Here is an 18,009-nt window from a genome sequence, read left to right as displayed (position 1 = left end):
ACAGAGATCTTGAGGTTCAGTGAAGCCTATGGGGTGGAGGACACAGGAAGCAGCACTTGGAAGGGATGAGGTGAATTCCAAAAGGATGGGAAAGGATGGGCTCACTAACAAGGACAGTCTGTCAGGGGCCCTGAATCCCAAGGGGATGACCCTGGATTTGGTCCTCAGAGATGTCATACCCTGGTCACTGACCCCCAAACAGCTCAGAGACCTCACACCCTGGACAAACATTCATACATAGCACTGAGACAATAATAATGAAGAGCTCATATTAATCGAGAGGTTGTTAATTTATTAGGGGAGCCTTGGATGGAGGACATTCAGACATGTAATTTTGGTCCCAAACCCAACTCAGGTCCCCGAAGTAGGAAGAATGAAGTGCCAAAGTCCTCAGTCCTTGGAGATCTCTGGGCTTGGGTGAGAGTTTGCAGGCAGAAAGGGAGAGGGAGACATCACAGGGAACAGAATGGCAGAGGGCCAGCCTCAAATCATGAGGAGATATAGTTGGACACCTCAATCGGGTTTCTGTCAGGGTCTCGGAAGTAGATGGACATAATGGGTCCTTTGGCCCCTGTTCTGGGGACTGGACCCTCCTCAATGGGGACATCACAAACCTGAAGTGGGAGGAGAAGACAAAAATCATTCATCACAGTCCATGTATGAAACCAAAATTCAATTCTTAGAAGACCCCTGATATCTTTCTGACTTCATCTCCTTCCATTCTCCCCTCCCTCACTCTGCTCTGACCAATTACCAGCTGTGTGGCCTTGATCATGGTACCTAACTGCTCTGTACCTCAATTTCCTAATCTGTAAAATGGGGATGATAAAATGGTGCCTAGTATTATCTAGTAAGTGGCAGAGCCAGAATTCAAACCCAGGTAGTCTGGGCCAAAGCCCATATTCTTAGCCCCTATGCTTTCCCCCACTTTATTTCCAAACCAGACTCTTTCACTGATACTTTCCAAAGAAAGAATATATGCAAGACCTTATTCTGTGTTCCCCAAAAGGAGAACCAATGCTTCCTTTACATTAAACCATTTTAAGTGTTAGAAAGACACCAAATTAAATATTCCCTCTTCAATCCTATTTCAATCCGCTTTTTCCTTTTTTTAAGTGTTTATTTTTGAGAGACAGAGAGAGAAAGAGAATGAGTGGGGGAAGGGCAGAGAGAGAGGGAAACACAGAAGCAGGTTCCAGACTCTGAGCTGTCAGCACAGAGCCCAACACGGGGTTTGAACTCACAAACTGTGAGATCATGACCTGAGCTGAAGTTGGATGCTTAACCAACTGAGCCATCCAAACACCCTGTTTGTTTGTTTGTTTGTTTGTTTGTTTGTTTTTCTTATTAAGTAATCTCTACACCCAATGTGTGGCTTGAACTCAGGACCCCAAGGTCAAGAGTTGCATACTCTTCCTACCGAGCCAGCCAGGTAGGTGCCCCCTATTTCAATCCTTCTGATCCTATCAAGAAGAAAGTCTCTGGTGGATGCTACCAAGTCCTTAGCACCTCCCCAACCATTTGCCAAATCTCCCTTTGTAACATCAGGCCCAGAGGGTTCAGAGAAAGGAAATGGATAGAATCTAATGACTGGTGTTTTTATAGCTGTTTTTGCAGTTAACTTCCCTTTGTGTCAAGATATAATGGTCTGTTCATGGACTTGGTTGAACATTTGCTTTTTACATAAATGCATTTATGTAAAAAGAATTTAGGTTTGTATTCTTTACGAGAGTGATGTAAATGTATTTGTTTACATGAAAAAATGATGTCAGGAAAAAGAACGAGCAAACGGTTGTATACAGGCATGATCTGGATGTGACAAAACCTGTTATGTCTGAAGTTTGAGGAACACCCAGCTGGGTCATGCATTCTGTTTTCAACATACCAGCAGCAGCTTCTCAAAAAGAATGGATGTCCAACTCACCTTGAGGTGCTGGACCATTTCCTCCAAAGGTACCTCTGTGATCAGACATATGTCCAGGGAGCCAGGAACTGGGTGAGCAGCTTTGGGTTCAAATTCCTTTCCCACCTCATGGAGGTTAAATTTCTGGTCTCCAAAACACAATGCTTTCCGGTCGCCCTATTTGGGAAGGAAGAACTGAGAACAACCTCCAAGGTTAAAAAAAAAAAAAAAGGTAAAATGGGGCTTTTAATTAAAAACAACCTCCCTGGGGCACCTGGGAGGCTCAGTAAGTTAAGTGTCTGATTGTTGATTTTGGCTCAGGTCATGATCTCGCAGTTTTTGAGTTCGAGCCCCACATGGGGCTCTGAGCTGACAACACTCAACCTGCTTGGGATTCTCTGTCTCCCTCTCTCTGCCCCTCCCCTGCTTGCTCTCTATCTCTCTATCTTAAAAATAGAAAAAAAATTTGTGCGGTGCCTGGGTGGCTCAGTTGGTTTTAGCATCCACCTTGGGCTCAGGTCATGATCTAGCAGTTTGTGAGTTCGAGCCCCATGTCAGGCTTGCTGCTGTCAGTACAGAGCCTGCTTCAGACCCTCTGTCCCCTTCTCTTTCTGCCCCTCTTCTACTTGTTCTCTCTCTCTCTCTCTCAAAAATAAATGAATAAATTTAAAAAATATTTTAAAAATTTTAGGGGCGCCTGGGTGGCTCAGTCAGTTGAGCGTCTGACTTCAGCTCAGGTCATGATCTCGTGGTTCGTGGGTTCCTGCCCTGCATATAGCTCTGTGCTGTCAGTGTGTATCCCACTTCAGATCCTCTGCCCCCCCCCTCAAAAATGAATAAACATTTTTTTTTTAAAAGTGAACTCTCTACATCCAACATGGGGCTCAAACTCACAACCCTGAGATTAAGAGTCTCAAGCTCTACTGACTGAGCCAGCCAGGAGACCCATATATCTAAGAATGTTTTACTCTACACTCACCTTGATTAATAGTTTGGCTGGATATAGAATTCTAAGTTGAAATTTTCCCCTCAGAACCTTGAAATTTGGAGTGCCTAAGTGGCTCAGTTGGTTAAGCATCCAGCTCTTGATTTTGGCTCAGGTCATGATCTCACACCTCGTGAGTTTGAGCCCCATGTCAGGCTCTGTACTGACAGTGTGGAGCCTGCTTGGGATTCTCTCTCTCTGCCTCTGCCCTGCTCGCACATGATCTCTCTCTCTTTCTATCAAAATAAAGTTAAAAAAAAATCTTGAAATTGTTCTATTGTCTTCTGGTCTCTGATGTGACTCATGGGCAATCTGGTATCTGCATATTTCTTTTCCCTTTGTAGTTGAACTACTTTTCTTTTTTTTTAATATAGTTTTAATTTTTTAAAATATTTATTGAGAGAGAGAGAGAGCAAGAGTGAGCACACAAGCAGGGGAGGCGCAGAGAGAAGGAGAGAGAATCTCAAGTAGGCTCCACACAATCAGTGCAGAGCCCGATGTAGGGCCCGAACTCATGAACTGTGAGATTGTGACTTAAACTGAGATCAATAGTTGGACGCTTAACCGATTGAGCCACCTAGGTGCCCCTAACTACTTTTATTTTTAACTTCTTTGAAAGCTCTTACGATATTCATTTCCACTTTGATGTTCTGTAACTTCCCAAGAACATATCTGTCAATGTGCTGGATACTCAGTTAACCCTTTCCACACAAAGACTGGAAAGTTCTCTTGCATTACTTTTATGGCAATTTCCTCCCTACCTTTTTCTCCATTCTGTCTCTGGAAGTTCCACTATTTAGAATTTGGAATCTCCTACATTGATCCTTTGCATTTTTCTCACAGATTTCCTCTGAGGTTGTTTTTTGTTTGTTTGTTTGTTTGTTTGTTTGTTTGTTTGTTTGTTTTGAGGGGAAGGGGGCTGAAAAAGATTATAACCAAATTCTACTTCACTTGCAATTTGCATATGGGAAAGTGATTACCTTGAAAGTTGTGACTTCCATGCCCAGGATCTTGGAATAAAACATTGTGGTGTCTTTGATACTCTTTACTGTCATCACAATGTGGTCCAGTCTGTGGATAAGACATGGGGAAGGAGTCTGACTGCTGTTCCTCCATGACTTAAAAAAAAAATTTCAAAAGAGATCACATTGCCACTGGTCACACCCAAATTTCCTGTTTCCTTCCCAGCTCCCCTCATCTCCACAATGACTATACTTCCTCCTCAACCCCATTTCCAGGGAAAAGTCCTGGGAAAAAACTTGAGGAGAGTCTTATCACCCATGTGTAGATTCACAAGAGTCTGCCATGATCATTCTCTACTGTTTTCTTATTCTCTTTCCCCTTCCAGAGGGCTAGAGATAAAGTTTAGGGAAGTGGAGACCAAGACAAAACCCTCTCTTGTTGTCCCCAAGCTGGAATTCATATCTTTTGCAAGGAATGACAGGACACAGAGGAGCCCCAACCCCTAAAAGTACAAGCCCTCTGTTGGCCAGTTTTACTCAGTACCCTTTTTTCTCACTCCTCAGCTATGCCAGGACTGGAAGGGAGCATCTCAGATGAAATAAATGTTTCTAGGCATGTGTATTTCCAGACTCACCTTGATACCTAGTGGGAGGGCACACCTCCCCCCTTCTTACTTCCTGCCCTCAGCATACTTCCCACCTGATCTTTCTCTTGATTTGCATTCTTTAGTAATTTGTACATTTACACTACATGTGCTACAGGATTATAAGGTGCCTGTGGCCTGGCACTATAGCACAATATAGTAGTTAATAGAACAGATTTGGGGAGCCAGACTGATGTTTAATTAATCTTGCTGTGCCTTGGTTTCCCCTTCTGTAAAATGTACATGATTATATATATATATATATATATATATATATATATATATATATATATAAGATTATTATGAACATTAAAAAAAATTGTATTTTTAAGGGCTTAGAACAATGCCTGACACATAGCAACTGCTGTAAGAGTCAACGATGATGATGTTGTCATGGTCATCTTGTTAAATTTCAGATTCCCTTTCATGGCCCTTAGTCTCTACAGCCCCATCCATTTCTTTTGAACTCCAAGCTACATTGTCTTTTGCCTGTTCTCATAAGGGCAATCTTTGTATCTTTGGCCTCAGGGCCTTATGCATATCTAATGCATATGCTATTATCTGTCTCTAGGACTAGAATATAAGTTACATAAGGGTAGAGATTTCTCTCTGTTTTGTTCCCCACTGTGTCCCAAACAACTAGCAGATGTTCAGTAATATCTGTTAAATTAGTGGATATCTACTACAACAATTAGGCCCAGCGCCTAGCACAAAGTCTGACTTCTACTTCACTCTACTCTACTCTACTCTACTCTACTCTACTCTACTCTATTCCATTCCATTCCATTCCATTCCGTTTTACCCTATACTATTATATTCATTCCATTCCACTGTGTTCCATTCTATTCAAACCATTACATTTTAAACAATTGATTTCACTGAGCCCCAACTGTAAAAAATGCTGTGCTGTTGTATTTTCATGAGTGGAAGAGGTGTTAGCAATGTTGCTGAGTTTTACTGTCCTGGTGGATACAGAGGATCCACAGGGACACAGAAGCAGTATAATGAGAAAATGACTGGCATTTGGGCTCCATTGAAAATAAAGTAGAATGCTAAAAACCTTTTAATGTCTGTAGGGTCTGTAATAGCACCCCCTTCTCATTTCTGATATTGGTAATTTATATTTTTTTCTGTTAAAAATTTGAGAGAAAACAGACATTACTAATATTTTATTAATCTGTTCAAAGAATGAATTTATGACCTTGTCAATTTTCTCCAATGTATGTTTGCTTTCTATTTTACCAGTTTCTGCTCTTATCTTTATAATTCCTTCCTTCCACTTTCATAAACGTAAATTTGCTGTTCCTTTTCTAGCTTCTTGATAAGGAAGCTCGGATCATTGGTTTTCAATTTTCCTTATCTCTGCATTTAGAACTGTAGATTACCCACTAAGCACAGCTTTAGCCATAACCCCCAATTTTGGCAGTCTATTGGAAATCAACTCAACCCATTCCTCCCATTTTCAGTGCCTGCCAGCTCACACTCACTCTCCAGATTCTGGTTTGCAGAGAAGGAACTCCATCCTCACAAATTCAAGGATGAGCAGGGCTGGTTCTCTTAAGGACCCAGAAGAAGGCCAGTATGGTTTAGAATCCAAGAGTGAGTGAGGCATGAGTAGGTGGAGAAGGCAAGGGCCAGATAGTTCAGGGTTGTTGAGGCGAGGTGAGGGAGGCTGGTTTATAAAAAGATCATCAGGACATAGTAATCATATAAGGCTTACTCTTTGCCAAGCCCTGTTCTAAGCACTACATGAAATGTAATCCATCTTATTCCCCACAGCAAATCTCTCTATATAATAGAGTACCCAGAACACGATGTCCTCCCTCCTGCCTCCTCTTCTTCTACAGAATCCTCTACAAGGTCTCCTTCAGGGTGTCAGGGGCCCCTGGAATTCTCCTGGCAAAGTTCAAGGTCAGTGCCTGTTTTCTGGCCCCTTCCCACACTGCCCCATCTTGATGTTCCTGGCCAAACTGGCTCCCTGGAGCCACCATGAGGGAGCAAAGCAGTCATCCCTCAGCTCAGGGCCACTTGTGCAGACGTGTTGCAGTCTGAGTTAGAACAGGGCCTTTCCATGTCCCTCTGCTGCCCTCTGCTTGTCTTTGAAAGAGGAAGAGAGAGGAGGACCGGGAAAATGGATGTCCGCACTTCAGGATAGCCCACAGAGAAAGGAAACAGGTTACCAGGCCTGGGCTAGGCAATCCCCAGCCTTGGGGCAAACGCCTGTGCCCCAGGCCCCTGGGATCACCCTACTCACCTGCTTCTCCAAAGTCCTGCCCCACATCCTGGCTGGCAGCCTGGAGGGCAGACGGCACAGCATGGCAGGCTAGGTGTCTTTGCCCTGGAGCCTCCAGACAACCCTTTGGCTCAGTGCCTAGAGATCAAGGGGCAGAAATGGGAGGGCCCCAGGCTGAGGACTGCTGGTGGTAACAGAGGTCGGCAGTACAAGAACTCTGATATAAAACTCAGGGCCGTGAAAGTAAAAGCTTAAGGTGTGACTTGGTCAGCTCAGGCCACCATAACAAAGCACCACAGACTGGGGGGCTTAAACAACAGAAATTAGTTTTCTCACAGTTCTGGAGGCCCAAAGTTTGAGATCAGGTGCTAGCAGGATCACATTATGGTAACATCTCTTCCTGGCTTGAAGAGGACCACCTTCTCTCTGTGTCCTCACATGGTGGAGAGAAAGAGCAGGCTCTGGTTTCTTATAAGGGCATCAATCCCATCATGAGGACCCCACCCTCATGACCTCATCTAACCCTAAACACCCCCCAAAGGCTTCACCTCTGAATACCATGACACTGGGGGTTAGGGCTTCAACATAAGGATTTGGGGGAACACAAACATTCGGTCCATAACAAGGTGTATGTGTAAGGGATTGCTTTGTAATAACACAGAAAAATCACCCATCCCAAGTATGGTGGGGGTATCTTTATTCTAGGGTGCGAGACTTCTGGTCTCCTTAGGTTTGTGTCCCCAGAATATGAGACCCCTGATCTGTTTGGGAGTCAGAGTTTGTGTCCAGGGTGTGAAGTTAAAAGCTATCTGGGTTAAGATATGACCACTCTGGCTTATGGGTCTGTTTCTGAGCCGAGATCTCTAAGCTGTTAAGTGCTCTGTGTCCCAGGGTGCAATGTTTCTGAATTCTTTCAGGGTGTGAGCTCTCAGGTTTTCCCCATCCCCAGTCATCCCTTACCATGCCCTCTCCCAACACTGCTGAGAGGGAACATTCATCAGTCCCACTGTTGTTTACCTTACCCTGAACTGAGTTCCCTGTGTGTGGGGGTGGTGGTGGTGGTGGTTTATGTGTCTAGCTCCTGGGGCATGGGGCATGTGAGTTTGAGATTTTCCTAGGCACACCCCAGATATACCCCACACACACACACACACAAGTTCTCTGTGCTATGCTTATTGACTTTAGCATATGATTTTCCCTTTATAATACATGAATATAGGTTTGCATAAAAAGTTTCAACAGTACATCAGTATATGGACTACAAGGACATCCTCCAGTCTCCAAAAATTACCACTGAGGACAGTTGCTGGTGTTTCCTTACACTGGCACACACGCGTCACCATAACCAGCCCCCACCTGCTTTTCTTTGTCAACAGCCTGTCCTGTGGAAGGCACACACAGGTCTCACTCATTCTGTCTCACACCCAGTGGGTGCTCTGTGGTAGAATATGAACCCCCAGCATTCATGTCACTCTGTGAAAGTCATTGGCTATATTATAGGTGGACATTTACAAGGTTGTCCCAATTGTTGGCTCCTACCAGCCTTGTGCACACAGCTCTCAAAATGTGTGTGCATGTTAGAGTTAGAAGTGGAATTGAGGGGTCAGAGGGTTCATTCATTCACCAAACACCTAATGAGTGCGTTCTGTGTACTGACTGCTGTTCTAGGTGCTGCGGTGACATTAAAGAACTAGATGGACAAATGTCCTTGCCCACATGGAGCTGACATTCTAGTTGGGGAGGAAGAGGGTGTAAAATGTTGATTTCCATAAATGTTTCACAAGATCCTGGAAGGTTTTACTCCCATTAATGGTGCCTTTACTGGCTTCCTCTCCACTACTCCCTGCGGGCTGGAGTCTGTGGCAGGAGGCTGGCTGTCTTGGTCTTTGCTCTCTACAAAATCTGCAGGGTCTGGGGCTGGGATGGTCTATTTGGGGATGTGGATATACATATGTGTGTGGTTGGGGAGGAGGCTATGGGAATTGAATGGTCCACTGGAGAGAGTGAGGGGAAATAGGAATAGAAGAGGTCACTTGGTGGTGTGGGCCAGAGCTAGGGACACAATGATCCACTGAATTAGGTATGAACATCCACTCTCAGGTCACATCCACAGAGGGTGTGGGGGAGTAGCAATGCTGAGGAATCCAGTACTGTCTTAGAATATACCATCGTGTGGACACCCTTCAGGTCACAGAGATAGTGGTGTGCATAATTCTGGAGTCACACAGAGTGGAGTGTGAACAGTCATGGAGCCACATAGATAGGGGTGTGGCCACCACATGAGGTAGTATACTCTAGGGGGTGGACAGCCTTGGGTTACTCAGATGGGGGTCTGGGCAATCCAGAAGTCACACACCGTAGAGAGTGGTTACTCCTTGAATCATACACACTGAAGACTGCACACTCTTGAGGTCATGCAGAGTGGGTAGTAGACACTTCTGGGGTCAGATTGACTACCATGTTGGCACTATAGTAGTCAAACAAAGTGGGAAGCAGATGGTCCTGGGGTCAAACAGATTTGCATATGGACACTTCTGGGGTCACACATGCTAGGGAGTAGACACTCCTGAGTCACCCAGACTGGCTAATAGACATTCACAGGGTCACACATGCCAGGGTGTGGACATTCCAGGGGTCAGATAGCAGATTGGATTGTGGAGATTTTGGGGTCATTCAGACTGGGATGTGGGCACTCCTGGACTCAGCCTAAGGTGTAGACGACTATGAGGTAAGAATGAATGGGTGTGGACAGACATGATGTCACAAAGATGGGGGTTTGAACATTCCTGGAGTCACTCATGCTGGAGTGTGGACAGACATAGGGTCACTCAAGAGGTGTGAACACTCCAAGGGCTCTGTTACACACACTGGAGAGTGGAAATCTCTGGGGTCACACAGGGGGAGTTTGGGACTCTTTAAGTTAAAAACACTGGGAAATGGAGACTCCTAAAAGCACACATATTGTGGATTGGGCATTCTTTGTGTTACATAGATTGGGATGTGAACATCTACGGTGTTATACAGACTGAGGAGTAGACACTCCTGGGATTGTAGTGACTGAGGTAGGGACAGTTACCTGGTCAAATAAATGATGTGTTGGCACCCCTCAGGTCAGAAACTGAGGTGCAGACACTCCTGTGGTCACACAGAGTGATTGATGGATACTCCCTGGTATAGACTTAGGAGTGGACACTGCTGAGGTCAGACTATAGTGTGGATGGCCATGGGATCACACAAACCAGGATGTGAATTGTCTTGGGGTCACACAGACTGGGTGTGGACATCCCTGCAGTCACGCAAATGGATATTTGGACACTAATGGGGTCACACGGAAAGGAGAGCAGACTGTCATGGAATCACACATGCTGGGGACTTAACACTTCTGGAGTCACTCACATGAGGGTTTGAATACTCACTGTCATAGACTAAGGTGTGGACACTTTCAGTGTCACACAACTTGGGAGGTGGGCACTCCTGGGATTACACATACTGGTGTATGGACACAACTGTGGTCACACAGATTGAGTTTTGGACACTGCTGGAGTTACACACACTGGGATGGGGACACCTCTGGCATCACACACACGGGTGTGCACGTTCATGATGTCACACAGAATGAGAGGACGCTCCTGGGGTCACACAGATTGGGGAGGGAATGATGCTAGAGGTGTACATTTGTTGACCCTGATTAAGGGGAGAAAGTTTAGGAGTGCCTGAGTGGCTCAGTTGGTTGAATGTCTGACTTCGGCTCAGGTCAGGATCTCACAGTTCTTGGGTTCAAACCATGCATCAGGCTGTGCTGACAGCTCAGAGCCTGGAGCCTGCTTTGGATTCTGTGTCCCTCTCTCTCTCAGCCCCTCTTCTGCTAACACTCTGTCTCTAAAACCTGAATAAATGTTGGAACAAAAGTTTTAGGGGCGGCTGGGTGGCTCAGTCAGTTAGGCAACCGACTTTGGCTCAGGTCACGATCTCACAGTTCATGAGTTCCAGCCCCACATCAAGCTCTGTGCTGACAGTCTGCTTCGGATTCTGTCTCCTTCTCTCTGTGCCCCTCCTCCGCTCGCACACTGTCTGTCTGTCTCTCTCTCAAAAACAAATAAACATTAAAAAAATTTGTTTTCAGGGGCGCCTGGGTGGCGCAGTCGGTTAAGCGTCCGACTTCAGCCAGGTCACGATCTCGCGGTCCGTGAGTTCGAGCCCCGCGTCGGGCTCTGGGCTGATGGCTCGGAGCCTGGAGCCTGTTTCCGGTTCTGTGTCTCCCTCTCTCTCTGCCCCTCCCCCGTTCATGCTGTGTCTCTCTCTGTCCCAAAAATAAATAAAAAACGTTGAAAAAAAAATTTGTTTTCAAAAGAAGAGAAAGATTAAGGTGCCTGGGTGGCTCAGTCGGTTGAGCATCCGACTTTGGCTTGGGTCATGATCTCACGGTTCATGAGTTCGAGCCCCATGTCGGGCTCTGTGCTGACAGCTCAGAGCCTGGAGCTCAGATTGTGTGTCTCCCTCTCTCTCTGCTCCTAACCCACTTGCATTCTGTCTCTGTCTCTCTCAAAAATAAATAAACATTAAAAAAATAAAAAATAATAAAAAGAGGAGAAAGTTTGAATACCACCTGTTAAAAGTACTTAAACAAGGAGGCCATTAGACTGAGGTGGCTCTGATGCCTTCGTAGCCTCAGTAAAGCAAACCAAAACCTAAGCCAGAACTTGTATCCAAGAAATCGAAATTTAAGAACAACCAATTGCCAATAGCCAAGTAGTCTTTCCCCTATAAGAGCAACCGCTTCAGCTATAACCAATCAAATAATCTCCCTTTGCTTCCAGTTTGTCCCATAAAAGACTTGCACCTGGCTCCTGTCCACTTCCTAACCACTTCCGGTTTGGCCCTGCCTAGTTCCAATTGACTTCTGCTCCAATAAAGTCCTGAAAATTTAAATGTGCCTCATCTTATCTTTTAACACACCTGAGCCATGCACAGGACAAGCTCTAGAATGTGGGCCTCACTATTAATTGCGTTGGAAGACCCCAAAGACAGACTCTTTTCAGGGGTGTTGTGGATGCCTGAGGAAGAGAAATATCTATAATCTGTTGCTTGGAAGGTCTGCAGTGCCTATGACCTAGAGTTTCTCATTTCTCTTCAGAGTTGATCTTACTCAGTTTCCTTACCTGTGAAAGGGGGATCATTTGTGTCCCATCTCCTTTGCCAAGACAGTTTTAGGGTGAAGTTCTTAAGCTGAAACTTTTTTTTTTAACATTTATTTATTTTTGAGAGACAGAGAGAGGCAGATCATGAGCGGGGGAGGGGCAGAAAGAGAGATACACACTCACACAGAACCCGAAGCAGGCCCCAAGCTCCGAGCTGTCAGCACAGAGCCCAATGCAGGGCTCAAACCCATGAACCGTGAGATCATGACCCGAGCTGAAGTCAGAAGCTTAACCCACTGAGCCACCCAGGTGCCCTGAAACCACTTTGTAAAATAAAGCACCAGGCCTAGGACTCTTCCTAAAATTCAAGGCAGTGAGCTGGCAGGTCAAGGTGGTATGGGGCAAGGAGCTGGGAGAGTGGACACCTAGTTTGTAATCATGGATCTGTGTCACCTTGAGCAAGTCACATGCCTGTACTGATCCTCAGGTTTCTTGGAGATAGTGCTCATCTGACAGCATGTCACAGTGACAGCTGGTTGTCCCCAAATGTTATGCTTCATCTGCCCAAATGTTGAGTTGTTGCAAAGCGCTGCCTAACCAGAAATTACATGACATTTCCCACACACACACACCCCCATGCACCTGGGTGGGGCTACGTGACCAGTCCTCCCAAATGACTTGAGCTAAAATGATGTGTGTCCTTCAGAAACAGTGGTGCTCTCTCCATTGGCTCTTGGTCCATCTTTTGGAGGTGTACAGCTCCAGCAGAGAGTGAAACCACTGACATTGTGGCATTGGTCCATGATTGAAGAATGAATTCCTGCATACACATGTAGTGTCGTGTGGATCAAATCCTCTGCAGAAATGGGCTCTGTAAGCTGAGGACCTCATGGGCGGGGAAATACTCTCCCAGGAGGGCCTCCTGGCTTCTAGGAGCTGGTCTTCCTTCTTTTACAGCAGGCAGAGCTCTGGCCAGGGTGAAGGGGCTGGGAGGACATCACCTGCACCTCCAAGCTGGCACTGGCTCCACTGCAGGGGGCCCTGGATGTGGAGCCCTGTTCTTCAGAGATCTACAGGAGAATGAGGCTCTGTCGCTCTGTGGCTTGGCGTGGCTTTATTTTTTTTTTTTAATTTAGTTTTTATTTTTTCAAAATGTTTATTTATTTATTTATTTTGAGAGACTGAGAGAGGGCATGAGCAGGGGAGGGGCGGCGAGAATCCCAACGCGGGCTCCATCCCCATGAACCATGAGATCGTGACCTGAACTGAAATCAAGAGTTGGACACTTAACCGACTGAACCACCCAAGTGCCCCGTTGGCGTAGCTTTAATAAGGGGCTTCAGGGTACATCAAGGGTTGGTATAATTCACCTACTCCTTTCCGTAGATGGATTAAAGATAGCTGTGATTTCACTAAATGTCTCCAATAGAGGATTTCTTTTTCTCCTTAGGTTGTGGCACCTGCTGCTGAGTGACTGAGACCCAACATGCTTCCTCCCTGCTCACCACTCGTCCAAGCACTTCTCCCAGGACAAAGCCCCAGAAGAACCAGTGGGGCAGCAGCCAGGGCTTCCCAACCATGGCCACGTTCAGGGCCATTTGATGTTCCTACAAACATAGGCCCGTGCAATGTGCTGCGGCAGTGTTTGCTTAGGAAGTATACTTTTGCCCCCAAGGAAAATGCCTGCCTTTCCACCAGGTCCAGTTTGTGAGGACTTCAGGGAAGACATTTAAACCACATAGGCTCTGTGGCTCAGTTTCCTTGTTCGTAAAAATGGTGTGCTATGACCTAACCTGGCTGTCCCAAAAGGTAGTTAAGAGATTATGTGGAAAGGGTCTTTCTCAGGCATTCTTCCCCCTGTAATGAGCAGAAAGCTCTGCCAGAGTGCCTTCCAGTGAGAGGGGTTTATTTTTTCCCATTACCAGGAAATTTGAGATTGACAGTCTCAGGTTCAATAATATTGTAAGAGGAGTCAAAGTTTCCTTCACTTTTCATCACGACCATCTTTAAGCCTGCTGACTTTTTTCTTCATGTTTCTTGCCTCATGGTCCCAAAATGGCTGCTGTACTTCTAGATGTCACATCTGCATCCAATGCAGGAAAAAGAGATCAGAACAAAGGCTTTCTCCTAATGAGGCATTGTCTTTTTATTTGGTGTGGACAGCCCTCCCTATAGAATATCCCTTATATCTCATTAGCCAAAACTGCACCAGATTCCCTCCACAGTTTGTCACTATCCAAAGGAAGCAAAATTGCTATGACTGGTTTAAACCAATCATAATCCATCCCCTTGGTCCAGGGGAGGGACTTATGCTCCTTAAGAACAGGGGACCTCCACTTACCACCTGAAGAAATTGGGGATGGAGTAGTGGAAAGGGAGGGGATGGGGGTAAGGATTATAGGGAGGCAGTGGAAAACATTGGCTATAGAACCACAGAACTGGAGGCAAGGTGAGTTGAGTTCTAGCCCTTGCTTTGCATTGGAGCTGCTGTGTGGTTTGTGTTCTGTCCCTTGCCCTCTCTGGGCCTGTTGCTTCTTTGGTACAGAAGGAGTTGAGCTCAGTGGTCTCAAAATACACTCTAAATGTTGGCGGCCCTGTGGCCTTGACCTGGACGTGGGGTCTAGGCTGTGGAACCTAGCAACATGACAGGGAAGGCCCACTGAGTCTTGAAGGGGGGAGGTCCAAAGGCTACTTGACTCAAGTCTACCAATGGCTGGGGGCAAAAATCTCTCTTCCCTCTGTGATCAAGGTCATTTTAGTTGTCTTTGAAGTTACTCTGAGTGTTTACAAGGGACTCCTTGTAAGACAGAGCAGGGGCCCACATCTAGGTCCAGTTTCTAGGCTTAGCTCTGTTGCTGATGTCATTCTGGGTGAATATGAACAGATTCCTACCCCCCCCCGTGCCTCAGTTTCCCCCATTTGTTCAATGAGGAGGTTAGATAAAATGGTCCCTGCTGGACTTGATAGTCCTAAACTCCTGAGGCTGAGTGGATTTAAGAAGGACAGAAGGGATGGGGCACCTGGGTGGCTCAGTCGGTTAAGCGTCTGACTCTCGATCTTGACCTCGCAGTTTGTGAGTTTGAGTCCGGAGTTGGGCTCTGCGCCGAGCATGCTGAGCCTGCTTAGGATTCTGTCTCTCCTTCTCTCTTCCCCTTCCCTGCTTGTTCTCTCTCTCTCTTTCAAATAAACTTAAAAAAAATTTTTTTTTAAAAAAAGGACAGAAGGGGGGCGCCTGGGTGGCGCAGTCGGTTAAGCGTCCGACTTCAGCCAGGTCACGATCTCGCGGTCCGTGAGTTCGAGCCCCGCATCAGGCTCTGGGCTGATGGCTCGGAGCCTGGAGCCTGTTTCCGATTCTGTGTCTCCCTCTCTCTCTGCCCCTCCCCCGTTCATGCTCTGTCTCTCTCTGTCCCAAAAATAAATAAAAAACGTTGAAAAAAAAATTTTTAAAAAAAAAGGACAGAAGGGAAAGGTGAGGTCGCTGCTGGAAGCAGCTGCTGGTGTTCCTTGGCTTATGGCTGCATCACGCCAGTGTCCACCTCTTATAAAGACAGTTGTGGTTATATTTAGGGCCCACCCATACAATCAAAATAATCTCCCCATCTCCAGACCCTTAACTCCTTTTTTTTTTTTTTCCACCAAGTGAACATTCACAGATTCCAGGGATTAAGAGCTGGATACCATTATTCAGTGGTGGGTACCAGAAAGGAGTCCTCGGGGAGGTGACATGGCAATTGAAATCTGAAGGATAAGGAGTTAACTGAGCAGAAGAAAAAGAGCATATGCCAGCAGGAGGAACAGCATGTGTAAAGCACTTGGAGATGAGAACTAACAGTAGCATCGTGGGGGAAACTGAGCAGTTTAGGACAGCGAGCCCTACATCGATGGGCAGTTGCTGAGGGTGCTGAACTGAGGCTTATGGCATACAAGCCTTCTCCACCCAGCTCCTTTCTAGGCCCCCGGGGCCTGGCAAGGTTCTGGGTGGAGCCTGCTCAAACCTCAGCACCACCCCGGCTTCCCGAGGCCCAGGCACTAGTCCAGTCAGGCAGAGGGAAGATAGGGAAAAAGGCAGCCTGACAATGTGCCCGTGGTTCGCAGGCCACACGGCTCCCTAAGTCGTGCCTAATGGACAGGCTGCGGGCTGGCCTGTGCCTGAGAAGTGCAGGCTCTTGCCAGGCCTGAAGACATGGGCAGCCAGCTCCAACTCACTCACTCACTCAGGAAGGCAGGCCTCTGGGCCAGTGTGTCCCCACTGGCACAGGTCAGCGTGGACTGACAATGGCTAAGAGCCTGGTTGGGCAATGTTTGGGCAGGCTGGGCTGGGATTGCAGCTCTGTTGCTCACTGGCGGGATGGCCTTTGGCCTCTCTGGAACAAGGGTTGAGCCCACCTGAAGCCACTTCCTCTTTTGTGAGTTCGTCCATTCTCTTATTGGTCAAGCTGGTTCAAGTTGGTTTCTGTTACTTGCAGACAAAAGCATCTCAACCGATAAAGGTTTTTCATGATTTTTTTTTTTTTTTACCTAGGGAATTATGAAAGATTTAAATGTAGAGGATGTTGTAATGAAGCCTGTAGCTGAGGTTCAGCAGTTTGTTACATTTTGCATCTAGTGCCAGGCAGCGTGACTCATCCACCCCAAAGATGCCCACATCCTAATCCCCAGAACCTGGGATTATGTTAGGTTACACCTCAAAGGAGAATTAAGGTTGATAATCAGATGACTTTAAGATAAGGCAGTTGTCCTAGATTATCCGGTGGAACCAATATACTCACAAGTATCCTTAAAAGTAGAAGAGGGGGGCACCTGGGTGGATCAGTGGGTTAAGCATCCGACTTCAGCTCAGGTCACAATCTGCCAATTTGTGAGTTCAAGCCCCATGTTGGACTCTGTATTGACAGCCCAGAGCCTTAAACCTCCTTCAGATTCTATGTCCCCCCCTTCTCTCTGCCCCCTCCCCTGCTCATGCTCTGTCCCTCTCTCTCTCTCTCAAAAATAAATAAAACATTATTATTTTTTTAAAGCGGGACAAGAAGACAGGAGGGATGTGATGTGAGAAGAACCCAACTACAGTTGCTACCTTAGAAGATGGAAGAAGAAGGCCATGATCCAAGGGAGGTGGGGGCCTCTCAAAGCTGGAAAAGGCAAGAAAAGTTTACCCCGGAGCCTCTAGAAGGGAACCCAGACCTGCTAACAACTTGATTGGAGCCCAGTGGGACCCATGCCAGACTTCTGACTTCCAGAACTGGAAGGCAGTAATTGGTGTTGTTTTGAGCCACTATGTTTGTGGCAATTTGTTACAGCGGCAAAAGGAAACTAATACAACAGCCATTTATTTTTCTTCTGTTACTTTATTTTTTAACATTTATTTTTATTTTTGAGAGAGAGAGACAGAGACAGAGCATGAGCAGGGGAGGGGCAGAGAGAGAGGAAGACACAGAATCCGAAGCAGGCTCCAAGCTGTCAGCACAGAGCCCGATGCAAGGATCAAACCCACAAACCATGAGATCATGACCTGAGCCCAAGTCGGATGCTTAACTGACTGAGCCACCCAGGTGCCCCTCTTCTGTTTAATTGAACAAAAACACAACACCTTTCACTTAAACCAACATGTGTAGTGCAAGCCCATTAATATAAATTGCTTTTGTTTCTTTCTCTCTTTCTGACTCTCCATGTACCAATCTTGCCTCCTTGTACATGGGCAGAAGGAACATCATAAGAAAAATGGTTATTTCTTGGTATTAGGATTTAGTGATTTTTTTTTAATTTTTATTTTTAAAAGACTTTATTTATGTATTTATTTATTTATTTAGAGGCAGGGTGAGGGGCAGAGGGAGAGAGAATATCTTAAGTAGGCTCCACACTCAGCGCCCAGCCCAGTGCAGGGCTTGATCCTACGACCCTGGGATCATGACCTGAGCCTAGATCAAGAGTCAGATGTTCAACTGACTGAGCCACCTAGGTGCCCCTTATTTTAAAGTAATCTCTACACCCAGCATGGGGCTTGAACTCACAACCCCAATATCAAGAGTTGTATGCTCTACTGACTGAGCCAGCCAGGCGCCCCTAAAGTGATTTTGTTTTAACGTTTTTATGTTTGTGCTTTTCTGCACTCCCCCCCTATTTTTTGTAATTATTGGGCATTACTGT

General features: G+C 46.2%; 1 protein-coding gene and 1 long non-coding RNA gene across 2 annotated transcripts; one reads left to right on the top strand and one right to left on the bottom strand.

Moving 5' to 3' along the window:
• Positions 1-277: 277 nt before the first annotated feature.
• On the bottom strand, positions 278-6,862 carry GLOD5 (glyoxalase domain containing 5). The gene is made up of 4 exons (XM_058712256.1): positions 6,749-6,862; positions 3,869-4,006; positions 1,925-2,080; positions 278-614 (listed from the first exon to the last, which is right to left on the bottom strand). The coding sequence occupies exons 1-4, from the start codon at positions 6,809-6,811 to the stop codon at positions 489-491; spliced, it is 483 nt and encodes a 160-aa protein (XP_058568239.1). The 5' UTR covers positions 6,812-6,862; the 3' UTR covers positions 278-488.
• LOC131501839 (uncharacterized) lies at positions 6,015-17,200 on the top strand. The gene is made up of 3 exons (XR_009256902.1): positions 6,015-6,405; positions 13,316-14,314; positions 16,884-17,200. It is a non-coding gene; the product is annotated as an uncharacterized LOC131501839 (long non-coding RNA).
• Positions 17,201-18,009: the final 809 nt, after the last annotated feature.

This window comes from Neofelis nebulosa, chromosome X, assembly GCF_028018385.1.
Source record: "Neofelis nebulosa isolate mNeoNeb1 chromosome X, mNeoNeb1.pri, whole genome shotgun sequence".
Lineage (NCBI taxonomy): Eukaryota > Metazoa > Chordata > Mammalia > Carnivora > Felidae > Neofelis > Neofelis nebulosa.
Note: the sequence above shows the minus strand (reverse complement) of the source record. Positions and strands in the feature narration are given on the sequence as shown.